Source organism: Alosa alosa, chromosome 4 (assembly GCF_017589495.1).
Source record: "Alosa alosa isolate M-15738 ecotype Scorff River chromosome 4, AALO_Geno_1.1, whole genome shotgun sequence".
NCBI lineage: Eukaryota > Metazoa > Chordata > Actinopteri > Clupeiformes > Clupeidae > Alosa > Alosa alosa.
In genome coordinates, this window is record NC_063192.1 from 23,526,541 (window position 1) to 23,541,706 (window position 15,166).

General features: G+C 39.7%; 1 protein-coding gene across 1 annotated transcript; it reads right to left on the reverse strand.

Moving 5' to 3' along the window:
* Nucleotides 1-4,361: 4,361 nt before the first annotated feature.
* On the reverse strand, nucleotides 4,362-12,264 carry dazap2 (DAZ associated protein 2). The gene is made up of 4 exons (XM_048240281.1): nucleotides 12,103-12,264; nucleotides 10,384-10,502; nucleotides 9,870-10,118; nucleotides 4,362-7,642 (listed from the first exon to the last, which is right to left on the reverse strand). Exons 1-4 carry the CDS (start codon nucleotides 12,113-12,115, stop codon nucleotides 7,514-7,516), a joined length of 510 nt encoding a protein of 169 aa, XP_048096238.1. The 5' UTR covers nucleotides 12,116-12,264; the 3' UTR covers nucleotides 4,362-7,513.
* Between the last annotated feature and the right edge of the window lie 2,902 nt (nucleotides 12,265-15,166).

The window sequence follows — 15,166 nt, forward strand, 5'->3', positions numbered from 1 at the left end:
GGCCTGCTGTGCAAGTAGCCTAAAACTTTTTGCAAAGTAAAGGTTTTTTATTTTTGTTATTTATGAGCTAATGCATAAATCAGTCTCTAAAACGAATTTCTATCTAACTGGCCAAGACAAACTTAACCGAAGACCTGAATGCTGATATTCTCGGGGCTTTGTTTTCAGGAAGTGAGAAATGTAACAGATGTGTTACGACTTTTTGACATTTGACTAGCATCCGTAGTAAAGTAAGACCCTATATTGCCACAGCCTCGAACAAATTGTTTAAATAGTTATTATTTAGTGATGGTTAACACAGTCCTGCCTAATCGTATACAATCTCTAGTTTGAATGTCTGGTCTGAGTAGAGCGCACGGAGTAGCCAATGATATTGTCTACCGCCAGCGCCTGCAATGAATGCCTGGTATTTGATGGTTTACATGACCTTCAAGGAGTGACTTCATGAATATCTTTAACTATGATTTTAGATCATGGACAGATTGTAAACTTCACAAGGAGTTTTAAAATATGATGTATTAATGTATGGTGTCTAACCTTTCTTGTAGCGTAAATCACAATCAAAGGGCAATCCATTATGGCAAGCATTGCACCCATGAACGGTATGTGATGTTTATTCGCTGACCTATTGCCATTTTGTAATATTTTAAGAGCAATGTAGGCCTAATACACTTACTTAATGATCATTTGTGGGACTGTTCTGCATTGTCTCTTTGTGATGTCACCATCACCTGTCGTTGGACCTCAAATTGGGCTCTGCAACAGGTGAAGCAATCACCACTCAATCCAACCCTAAACTTTCACAGACCATATGCACAGCATGATTAGTGCTGATATGTGGTGTTTAGTTATATAATTACAGTGCATGCAAATGTTATCCGACGGCTTCTTCCTCTTCCCACCAAATTTCTGCGTCTAATTCAGCTTCAACCATTTAACCTAGAAACTTCGTTCAAACTTTGTAACATAGGTCTTGAAAAGGACACTTGAGGAATGTATTTTTAACTTTTAACTTTATACTTTTTGAGATTAACAAAAAACAAGCTTATTTTTCCCCATAGACTTTGCATTGGCACTATGACATCACAATGGGCTACTTAACTTGATTTGCACCTGTATCAACTTCCAGCTGCTCAAATAGGCCCCATCAAAGAGCCAGTTAAACTGATTGCACCTGTATCAACTGCTTTCTGCTCAACTAGGCCAACTCTCTCTGTATCTCTCCATTCTACAAGGATATAAGGCACATTCCATCCAACTTTCAATCCATTCATCCTCTTCAAACCATTCACTCATCCACCCATTAAACTATCCATCAACATCCATTAAACAATCTGTCTATCAACATCCATTACACTATCTACTATCTACATTTAACTTTTAAACTATATACTCTGTCTCAGGCTTTAAGCATACAATGGCTCTCTTAAGACTACAGATCCTGTTCAACTATTTCCTCTGCCCACAACTGTTTCAAAATAAATGTCCTCACTACAATAATTCACTATTAAATAATTTAACTATTTAAACTACTCAACAATTTAACTGTTCAGCCATTTGAACTGTCAGTTGCCTGCCAACTGTTTCCAAATAAAAGTTTGTTTTGCATTTTATGTTAATACAGTATGTTTATATTTTCATGCACTGGTAATTTCCTTGAAATTACATTTTCTAGTTTGATTCCATTAGTGTACACAATATAGGCCTGCTTTGTGGTATCAGCTGTGTTTTCGTTTCTCCAGCAACATCTGTGAAACCAGTGACGGAACCTCCAACCCAGCCAGATTCTGCGGTCATCGGGGGTAATTTATGTTTCTTTCTCTAGGCTATTTTAAAAGTGTGAATTTTAAGAGTCCTAGTTTGCTCCAATATGACTCAGAAAAGGTCTCGTATTGAATCCCATACTCACAAATAAATGGGTGGTCAAATGTATACACATTTACAGTATGTACTTGTATAATGCTGCTGGGACTATTGCACAGTAAACTGGCTAGCCCATCTTTCATGTTGTCTAAATATGTTTAATATAATTCTGTATCATGATGAATTTGTAACACATTTTCAATCACTGTAAATGAGTATTGATAATATAATGTATCTGTCAAGTGGCCCTTTGTGACTCCCTTTCCATTCTTTTTGACACCAGCAGAGGGCAGGAGTATGCCATGGCAAATGGTAGCACTGGCTGACATTTAATCTTTAATCTGAAAAATACTTGGGAGTTATAAAAAATCTGCGCTTAAGACACTTAGTGACCGGGTCATGTAGGTTGCGTGATCTATAAAGCCATACCCCAGCTTCAGTTACTTAACATTATCCAACCAGACCTCCCCTGTGTGTATGTGTGGGTGTGTGGTCTTTCAGTTAATCACTGTGGAAGTCTGAAAAGCATGTGTTTCTTAACTTGATTGTAGTTGTTGTGGTGTTGGTGCTGCTGACTCTGGCCGCAGGCGCCTTCCTGCTCTACCGATACCTGTGCCACAACAAGGGTGCCTACAGGACGACAGGTGAGCCTGCACCTGGAGAGGATCCCGACCAGGTGTACAACGACACCGTCGTACCCATAAAGAAGGAATACTTCATCTGAGGTTCCAACCTTGGACAAAATGTGCCCACTCACTCACAACAGGAAAGGGAGATGACTGTGGAAAGCTGGATAAATATGTTATGTGGTTGAAGGAAGAATAGAAGGGGGGCTAATGAAGGCAATGGTCTGGGGGGATTTATGGAAGATCTAGCTGAATTCACATTGTGCCTGTTTGATCTATGCAGATTGTCATTTGGTGCTCTAACAAAAGGTTGGGTCATGGAGTTATTGATGAAGCTACAGGGAATGGTAGAATAGCGGGCAAAAGCAGTGCTGCTTCGAGGGTGCCAAAGGAACACGTGTCGCTATTCAGGAAACTTCATGGCTCACAGTTTGCACTCCAGACTTTTGCATTTTGATCTGTTTGTATAAAAACAAATGGTGTTCCACTTATTTTTGTATGTTTTAATGAAGAATGATTTTTAACTCCTACCTGAGAAGAAGAAAAAATATACCAGGGTTTTTTTTTATTTGTTTTCTATAGAAAGTACAGATGTATGCTTAAACTCTTGGAGTCAATATTTATTAGTTGTGGAATTTTCTTTCATTGATGGATTGTTAAATGATCAGCTTTACACAAAGCATGTCAGTATTTTAGAATCGGCTCCACTCAAATGGCCATTATGAAAGCATATTACTAAACCAGTCGGTTTAGATGACATTGGCCATCTGAAAATGGTGTTTCTATTGTACACTAACACTACAGACGGGAAAGACCTTTAAATTGAATGGAACAAAAACCTAAGATGACATTATAAATGGATAATCTCATATGCAGTGAGTGCAGAAATGTACATGTAAAGTTAGTTTTTTTTCCTTCTGCCTTGTATATTCATTTACATTTGTCTGTTTTGTTGATGTTAACACTTATGTAAGACTTCTGCAACAGTAAATATGAAGTTCACTCAGACATTTTTGTATGAAACCTCCTTCATGATCCTGCTCCATCGGTAGACATTATGCTGTGTAGCATTTCTCAACAGTGCATGAGCATCCGAGTGATATGCCTTTTACAAATTACAAAACAGGTGGAATTCAATTGTCCAAAATATAATTTATTCTAAATTTTAATTGTATTTTTAGTATAAAAGTGTTAAGTGCACCACAGTTCCAATGCAGAAATCACTTCACTTTTTTCCCAAAACCAAGCATGAAGTGTTTCATGTGTCCTCTGACCAACTTACTTCTTATACATGGATTCATTTAGGGGAAAAAACACTAAAAAAAAAGGTAAAAGGACATTGGAAAAATTAAATACCTGAACTGAATAGGTCCTTCGGTCATTTCACGAAAACCAGAATTAGATAGTTTTGCAGCTAAATATTATTGCAATTCAATGGAATTTTAGCTTCAAATTTTCTAATCAGATTCTGGCCTTGGATTTCTCACATTTATTTCGCTCTTGGTTGGCATGATCACTAGACTACTTATAAAGACAAGGACAAATGTGCTGGGGATAAGCCATCATAGCAACAGTTACTTTTAAGCTGCTTTGTGAAGTACATCAGCAACATAGGGTATTGGCCAAGGTGCCAGTGGTCTGCAATAAAAAATAAATAAATAAAGAGATACAAAAGACAACAGACATTAAAATAATTGTTGGAATCTAATGTGTAGTTCTGAAAGCTGTGCCCCAGACATTCTGCGTCAAGTCAAGCTATGCATTCACCATGGACATGCCACACAGAAGTGGCACAACTTCAAAATATAAGACATGGAGCTAAATGGCAAGTGTAATGCTTGGAAATGTAAATAATACCTTTACAGCCAAAAACACAAGTAAACTTATTTATTATCGGTTTTAAGTAGAACTTGGGGCAATAACTTTCACAACTATCGTGTCGGATACCCAGTGATACAAAGATTACTTCCAAATTGACTAATAATAAGCAATAAGCAACTGCAAGCATAGACATCTGAATTGCAAATGCCCGTGAAGACAAAAAAATAATATCGGATTGGACAGTGTGGTAGTAACTATTTTAGTGTTTACATGTGTGAGTCATTGTTCCTTCATACCTATATGAAGTGGGGAATGTATGTCACCTTGCCAAAATGTTTGTACCATAGGCCATATATGCCAATGTGATCTGCTACTGCTAGGATTTCATTTTAAACAGGAAAGCTAAATGGACAGCACTACATTGCAAAGTTGCATGGAGCATTATTTTTTTAAAGAAACTTGTACAGAAAGAAGTATTGGCTAAAGTCCAGAGAGCTTGTGACTTTTGTAGTTGGAAATGTTCAGTGACTAAATGAGCCTCTGTAATAGAAGACTCAGTGAATGGATATCACATCAGGAGACCTGTGTGTGTGCTTTTAATTTTGCTTATCTATCTATGTTACATGCAAAAAGCTGTTAATGCCGTCACTATGGGTCACACTTAACACTCAAACAAGGTTACAGGCACTCATTCAATTTTCACCATAACATTTCAGAGGTCTTCCCATTAGTACATGAGCAGTACCTCAGACTGTTGTGAGACACACCAGACTGCACTTGAGTTAGGTTTCTCCTCATCATCATCAGCTCAGGCAGTCATGGTTTGTGTAACACACTAGAGACAATCTAGCCCAAATCATTACAGTGGGAATTCGTTGTTATGGATGCCTTATAACCTTGTGTTAATATGTTTAAGCATGATTCTCTATGAATGTTTATTGTATTGTAACAAATGCTGTTTCCTTTAAAACAATGAATATTTTGTTTAGTAAAACTAACCACTCAACTAATGTATGCTGCTTCCACTCCAGAAAAAGGCTGTCATGTTCTTACTGATCTCAAACTGAATTAGTGAATGCTTTTCATATTTATGCAAGACATTTGACCTAAAGACTTGGCTACAGGGCTAGACCAAACACATGAAAACAACTTGAAGTGGATGACAGCACACACCGTATAACTCTCAGTATCACTCCTAAGCCTGTATGAATTTTATATCCCCATTTAGTCCCTCATGTGGAACCAAATGCTTGAACCTACATTTGTTAAGTGGTAGCCCTTACACACCATCAGACATTCGCCTCCATAGAACGAAGGTACATTTTTAATGAAACTGCTTTGTAAAATCATCCACACAGGGAGGTGCATGACTTACATTGTATTTGCACTTATAAAGCATTTGTACAAAAAACAAGTTGCAAAATCTAACATTTCAGAGTTGGTTGACAGTGCACATAAATTAATATTTGTAGTATTCCTAAAAAATTTAACAATGATAAATCCTTTATTAAAAACAAACAAAAAAAATTGTATTTGAAGAAAAGTGCAAAAAGCATGCAGAACCACCAAGATGCAATTACACTAGAAATACGCATTTCACGCACCCCACTACAAAAGACAAGTCACAGCAGTGGTGAGCCTCTACAGACATGGTATGCCTGCAAAACAATCACCATTCACTAAATTTGATATGTTTTTCGTTATTCTTTTTAAATTTTACCTTATGTGCAGAATTATTATGAAAGATGACTTTCAAGTCACAGCAAAAGCTTTTAGTGCATTCTAGTCCAGATCTTTGGTACAACCTGCTCCTTGGTTATACTTCAAAGGAATTTCACTAAGAAGGAAATAAAAACCTTGCTCTTGATGTGCCAAAGGTTGAAAAACTGTAAAAAAAAAAAAAAAAATGTATAAAATAAAAACAAATTAACAAAATTAAACAGAACAAGAAATCTGATGAAACCTTGACCATGGCATCAGGACTAAGATGACTTAAGCCCATTCTAAGTGGGCGGGATAAACAGGGACTCATTGGGAGACCTAACATTTTTACTCAGCTAACTCAAATTCTGCAGTATGTACAGCTCTGGGTATCCGACGAGGGGCATGAATAGAGGGGAAGGGGATTATAACAACAGCTGACGTGTTACGAAGCCAACCAACCTCTCCACAAAAAGAAAAACAAAAACAAAATAAAAAACATTTTGCAACTGCATTGGGTTCTGCATTCATCTGTAAATTTCTTTGCTTATATTTTAATGGTGCTCGTAGACTTTGGCACCTGATTATAGTTCATCTAAGCTCGCCCTGAAGGTACAGTATTCCACTATGATTTCACTGTAAACAAATTAAGTCCTTGAAATCTGATTTTGAGGTCATCATTCTCGTGCTTTCTGCTTCTGAATAGATGCTCTATGGATCTAACAGCACCCATCCTTGTAATTCCTTACATCCTAATCCTGATTAATAATAGAAAAATGCTGTGATTACCAAATATATACACAACATTGGTCAAAAAGACAAAACATTTTAAGTCTACTAGTGCTGTGGCCAAATGAGAGCACCTTAAGAGAGGAAGACATTCTGCTAGAGTGTTTCATATAACAAAAGTTACCCCAAAAAATGATACCTGGTGTCCATGGTAAACAAAAAGAAGTAACCCAGAAAAGAGATATCACCTGTGAATCTAAAGCATTGCACAATGGTTTTACAATGGATGATAAAAACAGACAATGTAATTAGTCTGTGTGTAAACTCTATATGTGTAAAAGTAAATATTAATGCGACAACATAATGGTCTTACTATTCGCCCAAAGGCAAAGGGTATGATCATACTCCCACCAAAATGGTTCATTAGCCATTGGCCAGTCGAGTTGCCGTTCTATCCAGCTTCACGCTCAGTCTATTAGCCTTACAGGATGGTCCAGGGTATGGTCAACCTACCACTAGTCTGAGCTATTTGTGCTCTCAATCTGCAGTGGAGTACTGTACCTTGACTAAGGGCTCTAAAATATTACATTCCGTTAGGTGATATCAGTATTGTGGCATGGCCAAGCAGCCCCGAAGGAAGCAAAGAAGGAATACGGAGGGAGAGAGAGGGAGTGGGTAGAGAGAGAAGAGAGAGGTAGAAAGCTAGAGAGAGTGAGAGAGAGAAGGGGGCTTTAGGGTGACAGAGAGGAACAAGCCTGGGGTAGAGGCCGCTGTTACCAGATGGTGTAGCCCCCATTGGAGCCACCCATGAAGAAGTTGTTCTTGCGCTGTGTCATCATCACGTTGGCTCCCTGCATGGCAGCTAGCTGGGCAGCATTAGCTGGGCATCCAGGAGGAGGTGGCTGTTTGTGGGTGGGGGAGAAAAGTGAAATTAACAAATCTGTCCAAAGAAAAATCATGCCTAGAAAGCCTTTATGACCATCAGGTGGTTTATGGCAAAATGCTGATGGAGCATTCAACTACAACACATTTTGGCATACAAAATACAAATCTGACCCTATTATATTTCCCTGCTATCCTTTCTCATTGCCCGACATACATACGTGATGTTACCAGACCATATCCATTCACACTAACATGTGTAAGTCTGTAGACTGTGTGGGACTGAATTGCGGAGTTAGGCCAGGACATAATCATGTTCAGTGTTCCATTTTTTGGGGCAGTCCTAAAAGGGTCTATTGATGGTGCAGTGATTTCCCCATTTAGCTTAACCCCTCCCCCTTTGACATTTGACTTTAAAAATAGAATCAGTTCATCTTTGAGTCCAATTGACTATTCGTACCAAATTTGAAGCATGTGCATTGAGGCCTTCTTGAGAGATCACGTTTACTAGATCGGGACGGACAAACGTGCGTACAACCTGAAAACATAATGCCTCTGGCCACAGCTATTGCCGGCGCATAAAAATCTGTTTTCTGGAGTCAGATGTATTGTTTGCAGGTGTTTTCACTACTTAGCTGAACTATCTGGCTGAAGTGTTGTGCCAGTTACAATCAACTGGTTTAGAGAATGGTTGGAAGTATGTGGTAGGACGGTTAAGATATACTGTAGATTCAACACAGTTTGAGAGCTGAATATACCCCTCAAATATTCATAATTTTGCCATAATTAATTTAACATACTTAACAAATTTGAGCGGTTAATGACAGGGTATGGTTAATCTACTTTATTTACTTATACCATACTTTACTTTATATTGTATATACAACTAACTATACATACATCCAACTGAATAGACTGCATGTTATAACACTAACCATGCTGTAGCACTAAGTCTATATAACAACACTTTCTGTGCATAACTCAGTTTTTTTACACTTCTGGTTAAATTCTAAGTGCATTTCATTGGCTCTGTACTTGTACTCTGCACCGTGAATCTAAGTTGAATCTAATCTAATCTAAATGACGTTATAGATGGCTAAGCTACACCAGTCATTCCACTTGATGTATGATGTGTATGGGGAAACTGGCAGTAGTAGCAATAGCAATAGTCTACTTTGCAAATTATTTAACACAGTTGGACTGTGTTCAAATTCCAGTTGATAAATGCAACAGCACCACTAAGAGTAAGCTGAACTATATTCACAGTGTAACATGCTGTTAACCACATTAGAGGAGGTGTTGATATCAATATCGTATTGTTACAGCTGGTAAACAGGAAACATTATCTGCAGCAAGAACTCACACCTGTGAAATGAAGTGGTCTGTTGGCTTATCTACTTCATAGGACATCACTTCCACCCATGCAAAACCAAGACAGAAGACATGCGATTTCCTACCCAGATATCTCGGATAGTCATAGCTAAAGATTAACCATTCTGACTCAATCCCTTCAGATAATGCATCCTCCTCACCTTTTTCCATTTAAAATATGCAGTTGGCAAATATGTTGCTGATATTTATGCTCAACAGCCAATCAAATTACACCCCTCCCTTCTGTGGTCCTGAACTACTGTGTTGATTGGCTGTGACTGATTATGACTCAGTCGGAGTCAGGAATGTGAATGATCTTTATTTTTTTTTTAAAACCACAAAAACTGCACGGACATCTGAGAGGGCCGCACCGTTCAACTTCCCAGAACCGCATTAATATAAATATAGGGTTCCCACAGGTCATGGAATTTCTGGAATATCATGAAAATTTGATATAGACTATTTCAGACATATGCAAAGTCTGGGAATTGTATATTTTTTAGGGCAACGGCATATAATATCAGGGAATTTTGTTGTAGCAGTTAATTTACTTGCCAAAATACATTAATACAAATATATTTCCACGCAAAATTGATGTACATCTCGTTATTAGCTTTACTGCTTGCTTGAGTGGTTGTGGTTAGCCTAACTTTGTTTATTCAATGCCCATTTATTCATCTCAAAGATTCTTGAATGCTCTGAAGTCGTTGGTCGGTATTTTGTATCATTCATGTCATGGAAATTCAGGTTTTCTTGTCAGCGAAAATCATGGAATTTTACATTTAACTTGGAACCCTGTAAATACTTCATCATGTCACATGTACAAGAACATGAAAATCAGTTTTTACTAAAAGCCAAATATTTCTGTCTACTTACAGGAAGGGCAGGATTGCTGCTGGTTCCAAATCTAGCTCCTGCATCAAAGCCCCCCTCCACCAGGACTGTGGAGCCTGGGGGGTACACCGCCCCCATAGGATAATAGGCCATCGGGACATTAGGGCCCATAGTCCCCACAGGCATCGTCTGTGGCAAGGGCATGAACATCTGAGTGCCTGGGTAGGCGGAGGACATCTGCGCCATCTGACCAGGAGCAGGGGGTGCGTGCATGTACCTGGGCTGGTAGATCTGTTAGTGGCAAGAAAGTGCATGTAAGGAGAGGGAGAGGAAACAGTATATTGAAAAATGTGGCTAATGGCAACTGGAGCACAAAAAATAGCAAGTTGCCTCTGCATGTATGTGTGAGGGCACGAGGGAGAGGAAACAGTATGGTAAATAAATGTGTGCAACTGGCTAAAATAAGCGTGTTACCTCTGCATGTATGTGTGAGGGCACAAAAGGGAGTGAAAAATGTATGCAACTGGCTAATGGAGCACAAAAATTAGCGTGTTACCTCAGAGTACGCCGGAGGTGCATCAGAGTAAGGAGGTGCCTGGGCAGGGACCTGCATAGTTTGGGGGTACATGGGGGCAGAGCTCTGCTGGGGGTACACAGCTTGCTGAGGATATGAGCCTGTTAAGACATAAACATAAGATCTAGTTAAGTCAAATCGTTTAATTTCAATTTACAAGTAACAATTTGTTGTAGTTGAAAAACCCAATGTCATGGGTCCTTTCTGCAAATTTGCAAACATGTAGAATGGGGGTAGAGGTCCATTAGGGTTTAGGATTAAACATGCTAGGGCTGTGTACTGTAGTTTCAACTGGCACCCGATCTGTTTCTGGTCAAATAGGTTTTTGCTGTGCAATAATTTAGAAACCATCTCAAGGCCTGGACCTTTTGTGTTTTTTCGCGCGACAATTGTGTTTTTTCACCAGGCAATCAGACTGATGCACAATGGACAGTAAGGGACTGTTTATGTATGTCTGTGATCACAGACATATACTCTTATCTTACTTATCGCTTATAGTAAGGTGTAACAATAAGTTAATCTTAAATTGCACAGGGTTGGAGACACTGGTCCATGGATCAGGCCAGCATGTCCACCTGGTGGCCCAACCAGCTACATAAGCAAAGACCAGCTAAAACCAGCTACCAGCGTAAACTGGTTTTTACCTGATTTTTTCAGCAGGGAAGCAACACTGACTGATTCCTCCTTACTTACACCCCCCGTCCTGTTCTTTCTTTTGTCCTGTCTTATATGTCACTATGCCTGCGTAAGGAAATTGCCCCTCGGGGATAAATAAAGTTTTTTTTTAATTGAATTAACTAATTTTGTGGTGATGGCAAGGTGTCCATACGTCATCTCTAAGCAATGTGGATATAGTGTCACGGGATTTATGTGGTTCATGGTGACCACTACAGGCAAACCCGTAACATAAAGGATTCAATCTATGGATTCAACATAACAAAGGCAACTGAGGCGAGCTATGACCAAGAATTACAGAAAAAAATTAAGACACCATTAACAGCTATTTTACAAACGCCAAACACAGGATATAATGACAATATAGTCAGTGGTCATTTTACAATCATACATTGCCATTAAGCATTGCACAAAATCGACGTCAATAACGCTACTCTAAACCACGCACATTCGAACCAGATCGTCTTGCTGTTGCAGGCATATTGTGCTATACATCACTGCCGACTTGATCTGTCCAAATAACGCTAAGAGTCACAGATTCCAACAGACAAAGAAATGCATGCTGCAAGGGGAGCAATGTTTTGGGGTCACCTTATGTATCACGTCATTGGGTGAGCTTGCCAGTCTCAGCAGCCATCTAGCATCTAGTTAGCGGAGTCATTTTGGCTAACATTAGCTTGATGATTGTAAAAACACCATTGTCATAACGTTAGCCGAAACACAATTTGAATTGACGGAGGTAATTCAACACATAATGAAGTCTATACTTTTTACAAAATAACGTTATGTTCTTCAAAAGACAAAAGATTAACAAGAGGATGTAACATCGTACTAAAGCTTACATCCCATGGTGGCTTGCGTTATTTATTTGCCTGACTAGTTAGCTGGCTAATTGTAGCTGCTAGCTAGAAAATGGTCGTTATATAACTAGCTAGTGAGCTAACTGTCGAGCTAGCGGGGTTAAATATCCTGTGATGAAAGATCGAAAGTCACTGATCAGAGAATGCTGACAAACATTCTTATTACCTTTGTTGTTCATTTTCCGTGAATTGGTTAATGTCGACAAAGAATTTGAGACACGGAGGCAGTCTTGATCGCTGAAGTAAAATCGGGGCCTTCCTGACAACAAAAACACAGCAGCCTAGTCAAAGTTCCCTGTCTTCACTTCCTTGTTTTCATGGTCGTTGTCGTACTCTCCTTTGAGTGTTGGTTTATACTACGTCATTCTGGTTCGGCAACTCCTTGTTAAAGCGACATGACTTATTATCAGGAAAGATAATAAGTCCTCCATGATGGCCAATACATTTAGTCTCATGACCAATAAATCTAGTCTCGTGATCTTTCTCTCCATCCTGAATGTAGGCACATTTGATTTCAATTGAAATAAATAAGATGGAGTAGGCCTAATGTTGTTGAGCACTGACATTGTAACATGGAATCGAGACTGGAGGCTACCAGTGTTTTTCCTTGATGCCCATATGTGAGCCTTGTTGTCCAAAACTAGTCAATTTAGAGGAATGTGTTCCACCTCAGTACTTTTTTAAGTGGCATGATGTCATGGCTATTTATGAGGTGGATTCTCTATGTGAACAATTTCCATGTCCAGTTGCATTTATAATGTTTCCTTGACCTATTACTTTGATGTGACTTAGGGTTGAACCGTTTTGTGCCTAGTGAAGACTATGAGTTAGGGTAGCCTACTAAATGACAAATCTGTGTCCAAAGACAAAATACAGGACATATGTTTGCTCCTGCCCTTGCAATATGGGAGGGGTGTCAAACACAAAGCCCAGGAGCCAGATCAGGCCAGCCAGCAGGTTTCATATGGCCCCCAGATGTTTTGGGTGTGAAGGGAAATTAGGAAAAAAAAGAGTTATCTTCCAGTCCAATTGTCTTCAACAATGTGAGAAGACAAGAATCATAATATCTCTTTAATATGACATTGATTAAACCTAGCACTACAAACCATCCTCAAGAAGGAAGAGGCCAAAAAATAAACATGAAGGTATTTCAAGAGAGAAAGAGCAGTATTGTGACAGTAGTCAATTTGGAATTGCTTGCTCATTGGCTAAGTAGGTATAATAAAGGAGTATATCATCAAACAACAGATTGAGACCCATGCCGAAAAATTATAATGACCATGACATGATGGCCCCACAAGGTCTCATTCCAGTAAATCTGATCCACTGCCTAATATGAGTTTAACACCCCTGATACAGCATGTTATGCAATGACATGAAGTTATCATGTTTGTTTGGGATTTTTTAATAACTGCTAATACAGTTAAGGATACAAGGAAGTTTATTGTCACATGCATATAGTTATATATGCATAAGAAATGCAGTGAAATTATGTCTGGTGTCAGCCTATTTGTGCATTTATGGGGGTAAAGTGCAGTAGAAGAGGGGTTTAGTAGATTAAGTGGCAAGGGCTGCATAAGAAAGGTGGGGAGGATTGGGATGGGGGCACCAACAAGGAGCACCCAAGAGCAACAAGGGCAAGGAAAAACTCCCTTACCAAGGAAGAAACCTTGGGCAGATCCACGGCTCAGGGGCTAACCCAACTGCCAGGGTCTTGGTGTGTGTGTTGGGGGGATGACAAGGGAGATGGGATAGTGTGCTGTGTATGTGGGGAGAGGGCAGTGTGCAATATGTGTGTTGGAGAAGCTTCCTCATGAGACAATGTGCTGTGTATTGGGGGGGGGGGGGGCAGTGTGCTGCAAGTATGGTGAAGGGACTTACTATTGCAAGCAGAGTACTGTATGTATGATGTATGTGAGTGATGACAGTGAAGATGTGGGCGGCAGGGGAGTGGAGCAGTGACTGTGTGTGTGTGTGTGTGTAGTGTGTGTGTGGGTAGGTGGGGGCAGTGTGCTGTAAGTGTGTAGAGGATGTGTATTGGAGAAGATCCTGAAGACAATGTGCTGTGTATGTAGGGAGGGGGGGGGGGTATGTAGAGGAGGCTTACTGTAGCAAGCAGTGTGCTGTATGTGAGGTGATGACAGTGATGATGTAAGTGTGTGTGTTTTTGTGTGTGTGTTTAGGGATGGGGGTGGGGGTGGGGGGTTAGAAAGGCTAGGCAATCAAGGACATGGGTAGATAGATGGAGGAGAAATCAAAAATAATAAATAAAGTTCTATGGAGATGTGCAAAAGTTGGAGAAAGTCAGATATGTGTGTGTGTGTGTGTGTGTGTGTGTGTGTTTTGACGTGTGATGAAATAAGAAAATAAATAAAAGGTCTGTAGCATAGGGAGAGGGATGTAAAAGTGCTAAAAGTCATGTAGGTGTGTGTGTGTGGGGGGGGTCATAAGTGCTGAGGAGTGAATGTGTGCAAAGTCAGTATAGTGTGAGTTCAGAGTTCGGATGGCCTGGGGATAAAAACTTCTCCTGAGTCTCTCAGTTCTGGCTTTGTGACTACATAGGCGTCTTCTTGATTTCAGCGGTAGGAATAATCCATTGTTAGGATGAGAAGAGTCCTTCAGAATCTTTTGGGCTCTTAGGAGGACTCTTCTGGAATAGATATCTTGTAGAGCAGGGAGTTGAGTTCTTATAGTACGTTCAGCTGAGCGCACTATACTCTCTGCAGAGTACTACAATCTCTAACTGTGGAGTTCCCATACCAGGTGATGATGCTACCAGTTAGAACACTTTCAACCGCTGAAGTGTAGAAGGCCTTCATGATGGATGTAGAAACTTTGAATTTCCTTAGCTGACGAAGGAAGTAGAGTCGTCTGGACTTCTTCAGAACATATTGAGTGTTAACAGTCCGTGTTAAGTCTTCAGTAATGTGGACACCAAGGTATTTAAAACTTGTGATTCTCTCTACAGGTTGCCCGCTGATCATTAGTGGGGTGTAACTGTAGTTCTGCTGCTGCCTTCTGTAATCCACTCCCATTTCCTTGGTTTTATTGACATTCAGTGTCAAGCTGTTAGATTGACACCACTGTGCCACCTCATCAACCTGATCCAAGTAGAGCTGTTCATTGTTGTTACTAATCAGGCCCAAGATCACTGTCATCTGCAAACTTGATGATGGAGGTATGACTACTGTTGGCTTTGCAGTCATGTGTGTAGATGTTGTACAGCAGTG

Excerpts from the sequence above, each read along its gene's own strand:
- dazap2 (XM_048240281.1), bottom strand. Across the intron at positions 10,119-10,383 it reads CACCTCCGGCGTACTCTGAG|ATCTACCAGCCCAGGTACAT; the intron begins GTAACACGCTAA and ends TGCCACTAACAG. Across the intron at positions 7,643-9,869 it reads GCAGCAATCCTGCCCTTCCT|CCACCTCCTCCTGGATGCCC; the intron begins GTAAGTAGACAG and ends ACCCACAAACAG.